At 39.2% G+C, this 18,933-nt stretch overlaps 1 protein-coding gene across 1 annotated transcript in view; it reads left to right on the plus strand.

Moving 5' to 3' along the window:
* LOC109410581 (neuroligin-1) overlaps positions 1-18,933 on the plus strand; it is a 331,884-nt gene that overhangs the window by 9,249 nt on the left and 303,702 nt on the right. Inside the window, exon 3 of the mRNA XM_062855958.1 lies at positions 15,865-16,006. Within this exon, the coding sequence (XP_062711942.1) occupies positions 15,865-16,006 (142 nt within the window). The remainder of the gene's footprint in view (positions 1-15,864; positions 16,007-18,933) is intronic.

The following is an 18,933-nucleotide window of genomic DNA, read 5'->3' on the forward strand; positions in this document are numbered from 1 at the left end:
TTTCTTCCGGGACTGCTCATGGAGTTCTGGGAATTTTCCAGGAATTCCATCCGAGAGGGTGGAAAATCAAAAGGAACTTGCTGGAACATTTCCACAAGGGAATCCAGTAGGAACTTCATAAGAAAATTCATAACATTTAAACGAATTCCAGAATGAACTTACAGAGGAATTTCAGAATTGCAGGAATTCCAAACGAAACTCTTGGATGAAACCAGAAACGAGTTCTTATATAAATCCTGGAAAAAGTTCCTGAAGAAATCCTGCAACCAGTTTCTGAAAGCTTGTTAAGGGTTTTGACCACCGTTGAGTTGTATATTTAGGGATTGTTGATTTTGTTCGGTGATTGCAACACACTAAAACACGATTTATAACGTTTCGGCCGACTTTCAGTCATCATCAGATCTAAAATATATTTTCAAATAGTTACAATCTTGAAATTCATCTTACAATTTTCTTCACCCACTTGCATAAATCGATGTTCTCGCCACCAACAGTGCCGGATTTAGGCTTCGGGGGGCCCGGGGCAAACCGTATGAAGTGGGCCCCTAAAAACAAGATTTTGAATATGTATACCGTACATTAACTTTTTCTTTTCAATATTGTTTATTATTCGTTTTTTTTTGCTGATTTTTGTGGTTTAGGAAGAAACTATGTCACTCAACTGTTTTGTTCATTCGAATGATGAATGTTTCATTTATTTTTCATTTTTTTTATGATGAAATATTAAAAACCTTCAGTTGCAATTCTCCAAAATATCGACCGATGATTCTAACAAATGAAAAAAAATGTTACTAACAAGCATTCTAATATTTATGCTAAAATGTCAAGATTCCGCAAACAGGTTTACGGTGTAAATGTAATCTTATTCAGATCGTAGATATATTTTAAACTTTTATCCGAATTTAAAAGATTTATGACAATTTTACAAATTAGCGTTCAGTTTGAACTGCAAAATTCTACGAGTGAACAAAGTCAGGATTGTATAGGGTAACTGCAACAATAACACTGTAAAAACATTGTTCTGAGAAACTGCCCCAAATTTCTTGAACTTCTCCAGGAATCGTTATCTACTCTTTCCCTTGATAACATGATCTGTCCTCAACGAACTAATGCAGATGGGTACTAAGCAGTTATTTGATAGAGATGCTTTTTTGTTGTAATGTTAAGTCTTGAAACAATTTTTCAATTGAATTCAACAAGAACTCCATGGGGTTTTATAGAAACTCGCGTAGACTCGCGTACTTCATTTTAACAGATTATTGAATACTGTTATACCTATCTAGATATGCGTTTGCTGCAACCAAGCATTAAAACCGATCCCTCAAATAAGTCATTATGGGAAATAAACTTCAATTCTACGGTTGAATTGCTTAGCTATTAAAATTATGTGTTTTTTAACTTAATCGAAAGAGCAACATATTTTGGCACCAAAAAATACGAAACTAAGGTTTTTGTTGTGAAGATATAAAAAAATATGAAACTTTGGATTTTCAAGTGAAAATTCAGATATGAAATATTCTGGATACCGTTAAAGAACTCAATTATAACTACACTAGGAACATGTATAAAATGCAATCGTCTCTTGTAGGTCATTTTATGTTTTGATGAAGAAAATATATAGTGCTTCAGGATTCTTGGGGGGCCCCTCTGATCGGGGGGCCCGGGGCACTTGCCCCCTTTGCCCCCCCTTAAATCCGGGCCTGGCCACCAATATGAAAGTCAGTAGGCCGAAACGTTATAAATCGTGTTTTAGTGTGTTGCAATCACTGAACAAAATCAACAATCCCTAAATATAGTTTATGAAAGCATTCCAGAAGAGTTTCCTAGAGGAATCCTGGAAGAAGTTCCTGGTGGAATTGCCGTAGGAATCCTGGAAGGTATTTTTGAAGCAATCCCAGAAGTAGTTCCTGAAAGAATCTCGGAAAGAGTTTCAGGAAAAATCCCGATGAAGTTTTTTAAGGATTACTGGAATGATCTCACAAAGAATTTCTTAAAAATCCCTGAAGGAACTCCGGGAGAAATCTCGCATAGAGGGAGGAATCCCTGACAGAGTTTTGGAGGAAGTTTCTAAAAAAACAACTCGGAACGAATTTCTGAAGCAATCCTCGAGAGAACTCCTGGCGGAATGCCGAAAGAAATTTCTGGTAGAAATTCTGGAATTCCAGCGGCTGAGCGGCTGGCATCCAGCGGCTGAGTATAAAATGCTCCGCTTCTGGAAACCTCACCACGGTGCACCCTAGAATAATTTTCGTTCAATTATCTGAAACTTTAAGATTCGGACAAGAGATAGATAAAAAATAATTAAAAATCGGTGAAGTCATCGCTGACAAATTTTCGATTACGGCGCCTCGAATGTTAGATAACCAGTAAACTGATCGACAAACACCACATCAATATCGAACTCTACTCAAAAACCTTCATTTGTTATATTTCATAAATCCTTCCAGAAGCACGTTAATCATTGGAGTCCTAGAAGTTTTAAAGAAGCATTCTTGTACTTTTTGTTGAAATTATTGCTAAGAAGTACGAAGTTATTCCAAGAGAAATTACGATAAGCATTTCTCAACAATTGGATTAAAACAATCCAATTGAACATTCCAAAACAGCATTCGAGTTGTAACTCATTTACCCTAGCAATCCCAAAAGGAGAGTTGTAAAAATAAATTACGATAGTTTTATTGTTTAATTTCTGTTCATTAGTTATCACCGGAGATAGCGAAAACACATGCAAAACTAACTCACGCAAACTCGTTTAGGGTCGTTCATAAAAACTCGTTCACCGCTCCCCATGGGCAATGTTGATTCAATTTGCCCATTTTCACCCGTATACCAGCCAGGCAGGTGAACTGAAGTGAAAGTTGTGCTTTCCAAGGCCGCAGAACGCTCTTTTTTGTCCAGACTTCACACAATCCGGATAGGTACACTGGCAAATGAGAATGGAGCGTCCTATCAGAGACTCAAAAGGGGACCCAAATCTACCCGAACAAACACAACCCACACGGCGTCGTCACATCGTGTGTGGCAGCAGAGTGTAGTCCCTTGACAAATTCCTTCCAATTTATCCCCGCACGGTGCAACGAGGGACCGCCGCCACCAGCACCGTTGTCACCATCTAGGCCCTATCAGCTGCGAGCTCTCGTGTAATAAACGACTAGGATGAAATACGCCTCCACACAGGGGGGCAGCCCACATAGTTCACAAAGTAAAATTCGTGGGTTCATCAATTTGGGAAACTAGGGGCGAAACAAGCATGTTAGCTTTTATTTGCCTAATTTGGTTGGTACAAACATGATTTATTAGGTGAATTTGAAAGTTATCCGCAGGTGAAAATCGATAATCAAACAATTTTGTCAAATATTTTACTTTAACTGAAAACTACTCTGCTAGAGTTTAATTTTCAAAATTGGTTGAAAACAGCTTCAATTTTGACGTCAAATTTAGGTATATGTGAGCATATGGTGACCATATGGTAGCCCAAATTTCCAATAATGCGTGTAAAGTAATTATGACAATGACTCCTTTCCATTATTTAAATCCCCAATGCCCCCAATTTCATATCTTACACAGGGCCGCTATGCGATCCGGAAAATTAGAACACGAATATTTCACCAAGCCAGTTTGCACGACCTGCTTTACTAACCTTACTTCGCTCTTTCATGACACTGAAGCTCTCTGGTTGTTCGCTGGGGACATATGGATGGCAATTTTACGTACCGTCAACCAACCAAGAAAGCTGCCCACACATTGAACAATTAGAGGGGCTGGCTGGTACTCGCACAGACGGGTGCGAGCAAAGTTTACGATGGATGTGTTATTGAAAATTCGTAGCATATTTGATATTAAAATTAGTTTCGTGAAAATTCATTAAAATTATCGTAATCACTTCGAAAGAATTCAGACTGAAGATTGAAAAGTTCAGTGCCCACTAGCTTACGAACAAAAACGGCCTACGACTCATTGATTTACCGCATTCAAAAATATGGCCACACGCAGCATATTTTCCCAGCGCATAGCCTCTCCTAGCGTTACTCATGGAGTGTGGTGATCTCCAGACGGAATCGCAAATCGACCACGGAGAAGAATACAATGTATGTGATAATGCTGCAGCATGGAACCCGACAGAACGTGAACCGATACAAACAGAAGTAAAAACAGTTGCTTCTGAGAAAGAGAAAGCGCCGCCTGGAAGAAGCGGAATGTGAACAAATGGAACTGCTGTGCCGTTCACAAGAAACACGGAACCTCTACCAGACGCTCAACGCATCCCGCAAAGGCTTCGAGCCGCGAGCCGAAATATGCAGGGATAAGGACGGGAGCATCTTGACTGACGGACGTGAGGTGATCGGGCGAAGACCACGATCCATACAAGTTGAAAAAAAAAATTGTATGAACGAAAAACCGGGGGTGGGACGCTTTCGGAATCTGCCAAAAAATGACCACGTGGTTTATGGACAGCCCATGGGGAGCTCGCTGCACTCTAGGGCGAACCTAGCATCTGGAAGATGGCCAATTAAACGCTCATAAATAAATTGAAAAATTTCCATAAATAATCCGAAAATTTCCAATAAATAAATAGGTGTGGAAGCAATAATAAACTATAAAATTTCCATAAACAAATCAAAAAGCGCATAAATAAATCAAAATTTCCCATACATAATTGATTTACGAGCAATAAAAAATGTCATAATTTTCAGAAATGAATCAACAATTGAAAAAAAAAACTATATTTTTACAACAAAAAAATTCGACCTACTACATCATAGAATTATGATATCAAGACTGAAACTATGTATGCAATTTATAAAACAATCGCTTGCTGTCCGAATCCAGGAAATTTGTGGAGGAATATATGGAGGAACTCTTGGAGAAATCCCTGAAGAAATCCCTGGGAAAAGAGAGAATCCTGGAGGAATGCCTGGAGAAACTTCTGAACAAATTCCTAGAGGAATTCTTGGACGAGACCCAGCAGGAAATCCTGGCTAAATTTCTTGGAAGAATTCCTGGAAATAGACATGGAAGAATTCCTGGAGGAATTGTTGGAGATATCTCCAGAGGAATTCTGAGGGAAGTTGCTGGAGAAATTTCGGAAAAAATCCCTTTAGAAATTCTAGAAGGATTTCCTGGAAAAGCCCTTAGAGGAATTTCTGGGAGATTCCCTGAAGGAATCTTTGGGAATGTCCCTGGTGAAATTCATGGAGAAATCCCTCTAGGAATCCCTGAAGCAATTCCTGGAGGAATCTCTGGAAGAATTCCGGGAGGAATGCCTGGAGGAATCCCTGAAAAATTCCTGGAAGTATTCCAGGAGAATTTTCTGAAAGAATCTTTGAAAAAATGCCTAGAGGATTTCATGGAGAAATTGCTGACATAATTTCTGAAGGATGTCCACTAGCAATTCTTGGAGAAATTCCTGGAGGAATTCATGAATACATCCCTGGGGTATTTCCTTGATGAATTCCTGGAGAAGTTCCTGGAGAAACTTCTGGGTAAAATCCTGGTGGAATGCCTGGCGGAATTCCTAGAGGTATTCCTTTGTGAATTGCTGGGGTAATCTCTAGAAATATTCTTGAAAGAATGACTGGATGAATTTCTAGAGGAAGCTCCAAAAAAAAATCTGGGAGATTTCTATTTCTGTTATTTTTCTATTTCTAACAAGGGAATCATTGAGAAATTCCTGGAGAAATTTCTTGCGGAATTTCTGGAGAAATTCTTGGAGAAATACTCGAAGAATTCCTGGAGGAGTCCCTGGGGGAATTCTTGAAGAAATTTGTGGAGAAATCCATGGAAAAATCTCCGGAGGAATTCCTGTAGAAATAACTGGAGGAATCCCTGAGAAAATCTTGAAGGTATTCTTGGAGAATTTCCTGGAAGAATTTCTGAAGAAAACCCTACAGAAACCCTTTCCTGGAGGAATCGTTGAAGGTTTCCTAGAGGAATCCCTGGAAAAATTCGTGGAGAAATCCCTGGAGCACTCCCTGCAGCAATTCCTGATTGAATCTCAGGAGAAATTACTGGAGAAATGCCTGAAGGAATCCCTGATTACTGTCATTATTTCTGAAGGATAACCAGTAGCAATTCCTGCAGAAATTCCTGAATAAAATCCCGGAGGAATGCCTGGAGGAATCCATGTTAGAATTGCCAGAGAAATTCATGATGGAATTCCTAGAGAATTCCCTAGAAAATTCTTGCTAAAAAAATACTGGATGAAAAACCTTCAATGGAATTCTGTAAGATTTATATTTCTATTATTTTTCTATTTAAAAAAAAATGTTTGAGAAAATGCTGAAGCAATTCATGATGGAATCTCAGAAGAAACTCTTAGAGAAATGCTTGGAGAAATGCCTAGAAGAATTGCCGATATAATTTCAAAAGGACGTTCAGGAGCAATTCGTTGAGAAATTTCTGAAGGAATTCCTGAATAAATTCCTCCAGGATTTTACTTAAGGAGTCCCTGAAGAATTTTCTGGAAGGATCCTTAGTGGAATTTCAGATGGACTTCCAGGAGGAATCTTCGAAGGAATTCCTTAAGGAATCCCTTTAAAAATTCGTGGAGGAATCCCTGAAATATTCCTGAAGAATTTTCTGGAAAAATTTCTGAAAACTCCCCAGAAGATTTTCTGGAAAAAAAATCCTGGAGATATTGCTGACATTATTTCTGAAGGATGTCTAGGTTATAAACAGTCCCTTTGGGAATTGCTGGAAGAACCCTTGAAGGAATTCTTGGTGGAATCTCTGGAGGAATACTTGCACAAAATACTTCATTAATTTCTGTGGGAATCTCTAGACTAGAGGAACTGTGGGAGAAATTTCTGAAAAAAACCTTGAGAAATTCCCGGAGAAATTCGTGAAAAACTCCCTAAAGAAGTTCCTGGAGGAATTTTAAGTGGAATTCCTGGAGGAATCCCTCCAGAAATGCTGAAAAAAAAAACCAGAAGGTATTCCTAGAGAAAATCCTGGAAGTTTTTCTGAAGGAAACCATGAAGGAGTTCCTGGAGAAATTCCTGGATGAATTGCTTTCATAATTTATGATGGAATTCCTTGATTAATTCCTGGTGAAATTCCTGGAGTAATTTCTGGAGGGATTCCTCGAGGGGCCCTCTGGAGGAATTCCTGAAGAAATGTCTGTATAAATTTCTGGAGGAATTCCAGGATGAATTCCTGAAGCAATTCCAGGAGAAACTCCTGGAAGAATTCCTGGGGAATTCCTGGAGGAATATTTGGAGGAGTCCCTGAAACCATTCCTGGAGGAATAACTGGTGGAATTCCTAGAGAAATCGTTGGAAAAAAAATCCTGGAGAAATCTCTGCTAAAATCTAACGAGGAACCTCTGCAAAATTTCCTGGAAAAATACCTAGGAGAATTCCTGGTGGAATTCTTGGAGGATTCTCTGAAGTAATTCCTGGAGAAACCTTTGGAGGAATTTTTGTAGGAGTTTCAGGAAAAAAAATGTTGGAGGAATCCCTTGAAGAATTTCTGAATAAATTTCTGTAGGAATTCCAAGTGGAATTATTGGAAGAATCCCGGAAGCAATCTCTGGAGGATTGCCTGGAGGAAGTCCTGAAGGAATGCATTAATGAAACTCTGGAGGATTTCTTGGAGAAATGTCTAAAGAAAATCTTGTAGGAATGCATAAAGGAATCTCCAGAGGAATCTCTGGTGAAATTTCTGGAGGAATCTTCAGATAAATTCCTGGGAGAATTTTTAGAGCAATTCCTACAGGAATTCCCAGAGGAATCCCTGGAAAAAAATCCTGGAATTTCTGAAGAAATTCGTGGATGAATCTCTCAAGGAATTCGCAATTTCAAGAGGAATTCTAAGGAAATTCCTGAACAGTTTCTGGAACAAGTATCAAATTAACTTCCTGGAGGAGTTTCGTAAAGCATACAAGGAGGAATTCTTGAAGGAATGCTAGGCAGAGTTCCTGGGAGAATTTGAGGGAATTAAAAAAAAGGTTTTACCATAAATCACAGAAGGAATTCCCTAGTTTAGCCCTGCAGAAATTCTAAGAGGAATCCCTGGAGGATATCCTAGAAGAATGTTTTTTTTTTTTTAATTAACGGAGGAATCTCTAGAAATATTCCTGGAAGAATCTTCAGAAGAATTCCTGGCGGAATTTCTGAAGGAAGAATTCCTGGCGGAATTTCTGAAGGAATCCCTGGATGAATTTTTAGGGGAATCTCTGCAGCAACTCCCAGAGGAATCCCTGGAATAATTGCTGGAGGAATCTCTGAAGAAATCCGTGAAGGAATCCCTTGAGAAATTTCTGAAGGATTCTCAGGAAAAATTCCTGAGGAAATTGCAGATTCTAAGAAGAGTTTGTAGAGAAACTCCTTGAGGGATCCCCAAGGGATCCTGAAACAATCCCTGCAGGAGTTCCTCATCAAATATGAATAGGAATCCTAGAAGCAATTCCTTGAGGCTCTTAGGGAGTCCCTAAAACAATCCCTGGAGAAAGTACAAGATGAATTCCTGGCGGAGTTCCTGAAAGAATTCCAAGAGGAACTTCTGAAGGGATTTTAAAAAGTGTTCATGGGGGAATCCTTGGAGGAGTTTTCAAAATAATCCCTGGATTTGTTTCTGAAAGAAACACAGAAGAAATTCCCGGGTGTATCCCTGGAGGAATTCTTGAAGAAATCCCATGAGGAATCCCGGAAGCAATCCCATAAGGAATTCCTTAGGAAATCCCAGGAAAGCTTTCTTATCAAATAACTGGAAGAAATATGAAGGAATCCATGTCACAGGGAGTTTTTCGGCTTTCAATCTGTTCAGCAATTGAAACGAAAATTTCTTTCCTACGCCCGGCGTTTTAATGGGCTATGCTCAGTGTTGGGAATACTCACTTGCAAAAAGTTATACTCACTTGCTTCTATCTCAGTCCAGAAGCATGCTATCAAAAAATGATGTTTAAAGGGGTTTATATTATAGTTAAATCTAAAAGTTTGCCGAATAAAGTAAAGGTCGCAGACGCACACCAAAGCCATGAGAGAGCTGTGAGCACAAGGTGAGTATAAATTACACGAATTTTACTCACCTCGTACTCACAGCTCTCTCACAACTTTAGTATGCATCTGCGACCTTTACTTTATTCGGCAAACTTTTAGATTAATCAACAATCTAAAAGCCCTTCTAACATCATTTTTTGATAGAATGCTTCTGAGCTGAGATAGAAGCAAGTGAGTATCATTCTTGCTAGTGAGTATTCCCAACACTGGCTATGCCATCTTTTTCAAGGGTTTATAACATATTTCGTGTGGAGGTTCAATTTTCAAAAGGAGATTCAAAACGTCGGGCGTTTCAATCTCTTAACAAACTGAAGGCCGAAAAAACCCCTGTGAATTTCAAAACAGTCGATAGCATCTACGGAATCCATGTCTGCAATATTTTTTGGGCGAATTATTGTAGGAATCTTTGGATGGACTCGCAAAAGAATGTTTTGTACAATGTTTTAGGGAATTGCTGATTTAATTTTTAGCTATTCTCTGGTCGAATTTCTTGTAAAGGTTTCTGGAAGGTATTCCTGATGAAATACTCCGAATTATTCTATATTGAATTATTGGAGCAATCTCTAGTGGAGTTCTCAAGAAATATATGGAGAAATCCCTGAAGAAATTGCTGAAGGAACACTTGCAGAAAGACCTAAATGAATGTCTTGGGGGAATCCTCGAAAAAAGCGCTGGAACAATCACTGGAGGAACCCTGCAAGATGTCCATGGAAGTATTCACGAAGAAGAAACTTCTGGTGCAGTCCCTTGAGGAATTTCTGAAAGAGACTCTGGAGTTCCTGAATAAATGCCTAAAGGAATTTCTGAAGATGTCCTTGAAAGAATTCGTAAAGAAATCCAAGATATGTTGCTCTTAGTATGACGTTTGTTAGAATTAAATACTAGTGAAAATTCGTGTTGCACTAGCACTCTAGCATAACTGCACTCTATAGAGGCATATGATCCTTCTTTTTTCCCTATCGGAACCAGTTCCGACATATCTGGAAAATTTGTTTTTGTGTTTTATGAATAAACATCACAATATTAAGCCATTCTACCCCCCGTGCCCCCCTCTGGCTACTCCCATGGAAAATGATCACTTTTTTATGAGTCGTTTATATTTTGGCCTGGCAAAACTAGTATTCGCAAGAGATCCGAACGGTACAAAAATGACTAATGACTGATGACTGATGACTGATGACTGATGACTGATGACTAATGACTTATAAATGATGATCATCATTGTACGGGTCCGTAATAACTATCACGTTGGAATTACGCCTCCCACCTTCTCGTTTCCCGTGGGCTTGTGGGCAGAGGCTTACCTGAGAATGGTAGCTTATTAGCGTTTTCGTGCTTGAAAAATTTAAAACTTCCTTGCAATTCACTGAACCATATCAGCAAAATAAAATGTCAGTAAACGGTTACATCATCATACAATTTCAATGAATAGCGCTAGTTAGAATTCCACCAAGAAAGCTCCGATTCGAAGCCTATCTACCAAACTATGAAATTCAATTACTTCAAACATTCCGTCTCGATTTCCAAACATGTCCGGAATGTGTTGCATCAGATAGATGAGAAAAAAAAACCGGATATACATACTTTTCACCGCCGCCGCCGTAGACGATGACGACGACGAGGCTTTTCATCGTCCGGGGGTTGAAAGATGAGAACGATACCGCTGCCACCAGCGGCATCGCTTTTCTCCGGAATTAAACTCCAATCAAATTAGAAAAGATGAGTGAGTCCTGTCTACGGCGTCTGGTCTGTCGAGTGGCTGTACCACACACCAGTTTGCTTCGCCTGGATGGATGCTCAATAATTCAGAAAGCACCAGATGGATTTTGCATGTTTTTCGATGCTTTTCTCCGGTCTACGGACAGTTTGAATGTTGTACGGAGAAGATCATGAACGATGGTGAAATGCATCGCAAATCAAGCGGCCAAGCCGCAGACGACGACGACGACGTGCAGCCCGATAAATGATGATGATCATCATCGTCGGCTTTCTCATCAGTATCGGTTTCCAGGGAGCAGAATCTGTCTGCGACTGGCTATGAATCTCATCATTATCTTTAAATTGCAAATGGTCCATCTGCAGCTGGCGAATCTTGCCTCCTACCTGGTTGCATGTTTTGACTATAGGAGCACCCAATACAAGTGCTTAGATGGACGAGTATTGCGAACAAGCTGCCTGATTTGGACACATTCACGTTGGATAGGAGATAGTTTGACAGGCTCCCCTCCAGCAGAGCATAGCTAGATTTCATTGTGTTGAATGGGTCATTAATCATAAAGTGACACCTGAGAGAGGTAATGCAACTGTTTGGCACAGCAGTGCTTGATGAGTTCTTTGTACCATTTCTCAACGTATTGTTCTTCTCAGCTTCAAAGAAGTCTCAATTGGCACATGATCTGGAAACTGTTCTATGACACTTTTACATTTCTTCTTTTTGCTCAATTGATCATTGAGGCTTCGTCTGAATCAATGATATGAGCATGAGCATGGATGACCGCACAATTCGTAGTTGCTACTCCGTGATTGACCAGAGCAATCGAAATTGCACAAGGAACCAATGCAATGAATTCTCAATGTGCACAATTCGAGAACTCACAAGTAATGTCAATAACGGCGCTGGCTGGTTAGTAAGACAGCCGTTGTTATAGAGACCGAGAATCCTAGGCTCTTAGAGAAATCTATAGAGGTATTTCTACAGGATTCCTTTAAAAAAAGGTGCAAAAATAAATTGGGAAAATTCTTTCAGAAATCCTTCGGAAAATTTCCGAGGGTTGCCCGGAGGATTTTCTGAATGAATTATTGAAAAAACTCCTGGATGTACTTCTGCAGAATTCTAAGAAAAAGTTCTAGAATAATATTTAAATGGAATAGTATGCCAAAGTCACTAAAAAATAAATTTATTTAAACAATCCTTCAGTAACAAAAAAAAAAAATCCTGAGTGAATTCTTTAGGAAACCACTGAAATAATTTGAAAAAAAATCCTGGAAGCATTCTTGTAGGAACTCTTGGAGGAATTCCTGAAAAAAATCTTCAAGGAATTCCTGGAGAAACTCATTAAGGAATTCATGGAAAAGAATTCTAGAAGGGATTGTTGGTGGATGTCTTGGAGAAATTCCTGAAGGAATTCTTGGAGGAATTCCTGGGGGTATTCTTGTAGGCATTTCTGGAGGAATTTCTGAAGGTATTTATTGAAAATCCCTGGAGGTATTCATAGAAAAATTTATAAAAGAATCCCTGGCCAAATTCCTGGACGGATTCTTGGAGGAATTCTAACAACAATATTGGAGCAAGTCTTGGAGAAATTCTTATTAGAGTTCCTGTTGGACTTCTTGAAAGAATTTCTGGAAAAAATCCTGGAAGGACTCTTCTAGGAATATCTGGAGATATTCCTGGAGGAATTCTTGGAGAAAGTTTTGGAGAAATTCTTAGAGTATTTCCTTGAGAAATATTGGAGGAATTCTTGGAAGAAGTCTCGGAGTAGTTCCTGTAGAAATCCTTGAAGGAATTCTCGGTGAAATCCCTGGAGTTGTCCCGGGAGTATATACTTGAGGAATTTCTGAAGGTTTCCTGAAGAATCTAGGAGGTATTCATAAAGGAATTTCTGGAGGATTTTTGTATAAATGTTTGAAGGAATTTCTTGAAAAATCCCTGGAAGAATTTCTGGTGAAATTACTGGAGGAATTTCTGACGAAATTCCTGAAGGGATTATTGGCAGAAATCTTAGAGGGTTCTCTGGTGAAATTGATGGGGAAGGTCCAGTAAGAGTTTTTGAAATTCCTGGAGGGGTTCTTGGAAGAATTCTAGGTAGATGTCTTAGAGGAATTCCTGGATGAATTCTAGGAGAAATTCCTTGAGGAATTCTTGAAGGAGTTCCTATAGGACTTCCTGAAGGAATTTCCGGAGAAATTTCTGGGGGAATTTCTGGCGGAAACTTTGGAGGAATCCCTGGAGAAATTTTTGGAAGAATCCATGGAATCCTGAAGAAATCCCTGGATTAGTTGCTGGAGGAAATCTTGGAAGAATTTGTGAAGGAGCTCTGGAGAAATTCCTGAATGAATTCCTGGATGAATCCATGGAGGAATCCATGCAGGAATCCCTGGGGGTATTCCTGAAGGAATCCTTGAAGAAATCCCTCAAGGAATCCCTGGAAGAACTTCTAGACAAACCGCTGGAGAAATCCCTGGAGAAACTCTTAGGAAATTCCTCTAGGAATCCCTGGAAAAAATCCTGGAGGAATCCCTGGAGAAATATCTGGGTGAACTCTTGGGAAAACTTCCTTGGGGAGTTTTCAGGGAACTCCTGGAGAAATCCTTGGGGGACTCCCGTGGAATCCTCGGGGAATATTCGGAGAAATTTCCGAGGAACTCCTGCATGATTTTTCGAAAGATTCTTAAGGTAATTCCTGAGGAACTCCTGAAGGAATTCCAGCATAGCTTCTGATGCAATTTTTGAGAAACTGCTGTGGGCAATTTCCTGCAGAATTTCATGGGAAGTCCTGAAGCATTCCCCAGGAACTCGCAGAGGTATTCTCGGAAAACATCACGATAAATATCTGAGGGACTCCTGAAGGAATATTTTCTATAAGATATTTTTCAAAATTCCAATATTTAAGCCGATATCAAAGTGTTACAATACAAGTAAATGTACATTAAATGCCTAGAACCATGAATTTTGTTTGGTCAATTGCTAGGCGTTTCCAAGTGTTTTAAGAAGTTCATTAAGGTGTACCAAGTAGGTTCCACGGAGGTTCTGTGGGACTTAAGCGGGGTCTGTAGTCTCTTCAGAAGGATTAGGATGGTTTCAATCAGGTTTCAGACGGGTTTTTAGCGAGTTTCAGGAGGTTGTCAGGAAGCATGCACGTAGGGTGGGTGTGGTTGGAGTGTGATTAGCACGTGTTTAAGGAGGGTATAATAGTTTTGGAGATGTTTCATGGGTTAGAGCGCATTTTAGGGTGGTTTCGGACGAGTTTGCATGGATTTTTAAGACGAGTTCAGGAGTGCTTCAGGGAAATTTCAGAAAGAATTCCAGTGGGGGTGTGAGTTTCTAAAAGATTTGGAACTGTTTAGAGATTTTCAGATGATTTCACGAATGCATCCGGTGTACCATACGGTTATCATAGGTAGTTTGGCGGAGGAGAGTGGTATAAGAGGGGCTTGGGAAGAGTTTCAGTAAGATATTAGTGGGGTTTCGGGGATTTTTATGGAACTGAATATTCAAAGGCTTTAAGGGGTTTTCAGATACATTCCAGGACGGTTCAGTAAAGGTTTCTTTGAAGATAAAATAAAATAAAATAAAAAGGGAATGCCTTGGAAACAAATAAATATAAGTTACTACAGGATAGACAAAATGATCGGGACAGGCAAAATTTTCACTTTTCAAAAAATGTTCAACTAGCTGTAACTTTTCGAAAAGTGCATCAAATGTTCTCAAATTTTTACTGTAAGTTCATCAACTAGTTGTGTATCAGTAGTCCAAATTTGGGAAAGATCGGGTCATTTTCCAGGTAATTATAAAGATTCTTGGAAAAGGTAGAATTATCCGATATCCAACTTTGAGCTGTTATATCTCCGAATTCAATGAACCGAATGCAATGAAATTTTGACCATTTATGACTTGTATAAGGAGCTATGAAAAAGCGTTGCAGCAACTTAAAATTTTTAACACAGAAGAAAATTATAACGATTAGATTATTTTTCTAATAAAACAACAAAATATCCAAAACATCAACATCGTTTCAAAATTCAAGATGCAAATTATAGTTCATTTAATTTCCCTCTAATTGACTCATACATAAATGTGTTTTGAAAGAAAGTAACAACATAGCCACCAATAAATTGAATAAGTAATGGAACACATACTAAAAATAGACCAATTTGCTAAAAACTCGTGAAAAAAAAAATAAAATTTCTATAACTTTTTCTCTGGTTGAAAATTTCAAGTTAAGTTAAATGTTTTTCAGAGATCATTAGATAAGTCATGAATGGTCAAAATTTCATTGCAATCGGTTCATTGAATCCGGAGATGTAGCAGCTCAAAGTTGGATATCGGATAATTTTACCTTTCTCAAGAATCTTTATAACTCCGTGGAAAATGGGCTGACCTTTTCCAAATTTGGACCACTGATACACAACTGGTTGGTGAACGTACAGTAAAAATTTGAGAATATTCGATGCACTTTTCAAAAAGTTACAACTAGTTGAACATTTTTTGAAAAGTAAAAATGTTGTCTGTCCCGATCATTTTGTCTATCCCCTGTATGAGGCTTCCTTATTCTTTGATATTTTGAATTTTGAATCCATTGGTTTGGATATCAATTCGCTAATATCATGTTGACATAAATTGAAGAATGCTTTGTTGTTTTCATCTCCAAATGATGACATCAAGTTTTGCAGATTCTTATACTTTTCAATTATGGTTAGGGATCGTCCATAAATTAAATAAGAGTTACCTTTAAATTGAAAAGAAAAAGGATAACCGGTTGTCAATTGCCGTGTAGAAAATGCCATCACTAATAACGCATGAACTCTTGACAAAGGATAGATAACTGAGCATTATAAACTCATTTTCGTAATCAATGGACGGTCCCTCGCGGGGTGTGTTTCTTTTGCTGGTATCCGACCGTTTTTGCATCACCCATAAATGATCAGCAACTTTGGTCGTTAAAGAGTCTTTTGTTTTCTTTGTGGTCCCACAAAAGCCATCCAATCAATCGTTTTTATTACACTTCAATATGGATGACGCGGTGGAAAATTGATTCCACCATTTTTTTTATAATGATGGGCGCCGTGCCGTAATGGCACACCCCGATAGAGATGATGATTTCCTAATGTTTGTTCTGCCATCGTTTGCTTCTTTCGTTCACAGAGCTTCCCGGACATTAGCAACCGCACGGTAGCCCTGCTCTCGATGCCAAAGGGACGCTACCAGCACCTGAAACGACTGCAGCCGCTGCTTGCCAACCAGAGTGAGGACTGTCTCACGCTCAACATCTACGTCCCCGGAAGTGGTAAGTTTGATGGATTTCGTTAGGGGTTTTATGTTCGAGAGTCGTGATGGGGATTGAAATATTCGCTCGTATGAGTTTTACTAGAGCAATTGCAACGGTAATTGCGAGTAATTCGAAATATCACCAAGAGTAAATCACGCCTAGTCTACTAGTTTAGACTTAAATGGGCTAGTGCACGTGGAAACTCCGTTCAATCGAACCGTGGCAACATCAATAACCCTTCTTTATTACCGCTTTTTGAGCAACGAGCAGCCGAAAATTGTTACCCCTTGCAAAAGCCATATCCTAAATTACACCGCAACAAAGGTCATGCCAAAAAGCTTTAGCTCGTCGTCGACACCGGTGCCGTCGTCGACGCCACAACGACGACGACGTCCAACAACACGCCGTCCGCTGTCGACGACAGCCAAGCAAATCTCTTCGTGACAACTTCTTCCCCAATCAAGGCCCTTTTCTGAAGTGCTACTGCCAGAGACATTGGGGTAGCTAGGGTTTTTTTTCCAGAGGACGTTGATTTTTCATTGAAAGAAACTATCTGAGGGTTTTGTGATGTAATATCTATCGCTTTTGATTGGTTATGATAATAAATATGAAATTTGAAAAACTAGTAAGCACTCGCCCATCGCATACTGTAGGGGCGAGCGATTGTATCGTCATTTATTTCTATTCGTTCTAGTTATAGTTACAGTTGTCCAAAGTTTACCACTGTGAAATACTCTCAAGATGCTGGCCCGCCCCCTAGCTACGCCAAGGGCACGCCCCATCGTCGTCATCACGGTCGTCGCCTAACCCTAATCGGCGGACACAATGGCCGGTGTTTTGTGTTGTGTCGGTCGGCGGTGTACGAACACACGAACAGATCGAAACTTTTCATTTTATGACACAGAATAAACATATAAATTTTACAACTCAACTACGTCGGCAACAACCACGACGGCGATGGTCGTCGATGACGACGACGCTTAGTTGGTTTGGTTACACTGACTGGATCAACAAAAGGAGACGATGGACTTTAGTCGTCCTGGAGGGGATGTTTGCCAAATGGTACAGTTTCTTCATAGTGGTGGTCAGTGTTGCGAATACTCACTTGCAAGAGTGATACTCACTTGCTTCTATCTCAGTCCTGAAGCATGCTATCAAAAAATGATGTTTGAAGGTCTTTTAGATTATAGTTTAATCTAAAAGTTTGCCGAATAAAGTAAAGGTCGCAGACGCATACCAAAGTTGTGAGAGAGCTGTGAGTACGAGGTGAGTAAAATTCGTGTAATTTATACTCCCCTTGTACTCACAGCTCTCTCACGGTTTTGGTATGCGTCTGCGACCTTTACTTTATTCGGCAAACTTTTAGATTAAACTACAATCTAAAAGCCCTTCAAACATCATTTTTGGATAGCATGCTTCTGGACTGAGATAGAAGCAAGTGAGTATAACTTTTCGCAAGTGAGTATTCCCAACACTGGTGGTGGTGGCGGAGGTCAGGGTTTACATTGAACGAATCGTAAAGCTGGCTGTGGACCTCGTCAGACGAGGTGAAGCCAAGAGCCTCGACGACGACGACGACGTGCACCGTGCGATGATATAAAAAGTGCTAAAATTTCTCCTTATTCCCGACATAATGGTGCGATAACAACAAACAAGTACACGGCTCAGCTTTGGGGTTAAAGTAAGCTAAAGGTTTGGTCGTAAAATGTGGGGAATCACTTTCTTCGGATGGTGGATTTTTTTTCTGACGTAGGTTAGTGTGCTCTGGGTTTATTCATTTAGAAATGATGATTGGGATAGTGAAGCAACGTTGGGTTTCTATTTTGTTGGACTAGCTTGTATTGCTTCTGAGCTATCTTCGATAAGCAATTTCTATATTGAGTCAAACATGAAGGTTGTATCTTGCGGCAAAACCTAGATTTTCATGTGGAAATACATCAGAAAAGCCATATAAAAAGACTGATCTGTATTATACAAATTTTCGAGACAAGGCCCATATAGCCACAGCTATAATGGCTCGGATATTCAGCATGATCAAGCTGAGAGTGACGGGTTCGATTGCAGGTCAGTTCAGGAATTTTTCGTAATAAAAATTTCAATGATTGTCTAGAACATAGAGTGTCTTCTTGCGTGCCACACGATATACACTTAAAAAAATAGTTATTGGCAGAGGAAGCTCTCAGTTGATAACTGTAGAAGTGTTCATAGAACCTCAAACATAGAAGTACACTTTGTTCCAGTTGAAACGCTACGCCAAAAAAAAAGAAGAGGAAAATCACCAGCCAGTTTACAGTACATTAAAGAAGTCTGCTTTTGTATTCATTGGATGCTTGTTGCTAAATAATAAACAGAATAACAGAATAACAGAATAACAGAATAACAGAATAACAGAATAACAGAATAACAGAATAACAGAATAACAGAATAACAGAATAACAGAATAACAAAATAACAGAATAACAGAATAACAGAATAACAGAATAACAGAATAACAGAATAACAGAATAACAGAATAACAGAATAACAGAATAACAGAATAACAGAATAACAGAATAACAGAATAACAGAATAACAGAATGACAGAATGACAGAATGACAGAATGACAGAATGACAGAATGACAGAATGACAGAATGATAGAATGACCGAATGACAGAATGACAGAATGACAGAATGACAGAATGACAGAATGAGAGAATGACAGAATGACAGAATGACAGAATGATAGAATGACAGAATGACAGAATGACAGAATGACAGAATGACAGAATGACAGAATGACAGAATGACAGAATGACAGAATGACAGAATGACAGAATGACAGAATGACAGAATGACAGAATGACAGAATGACAGAATGACAGAATGACAGAATGACAGAATGACAGAATGACAGAATGACAGAATGACAGAATGACAGAATGACAGAATGACAGAATGACAGAA

The sequence above is a fragment of the Aedes albopictus genome, chromosome 3 (assembly GCF_035046485.1).
Source record: "Aedes albopictus strain Foshan chromosome 3, AalbF5, whole genome shotgun sequence".
NCBI classification, from domain to species: Eukaryota; Metazoa; Arthropoda; class Insecta; order Diptera; family Culicidae; genus Aedes; species Aedes albopictus.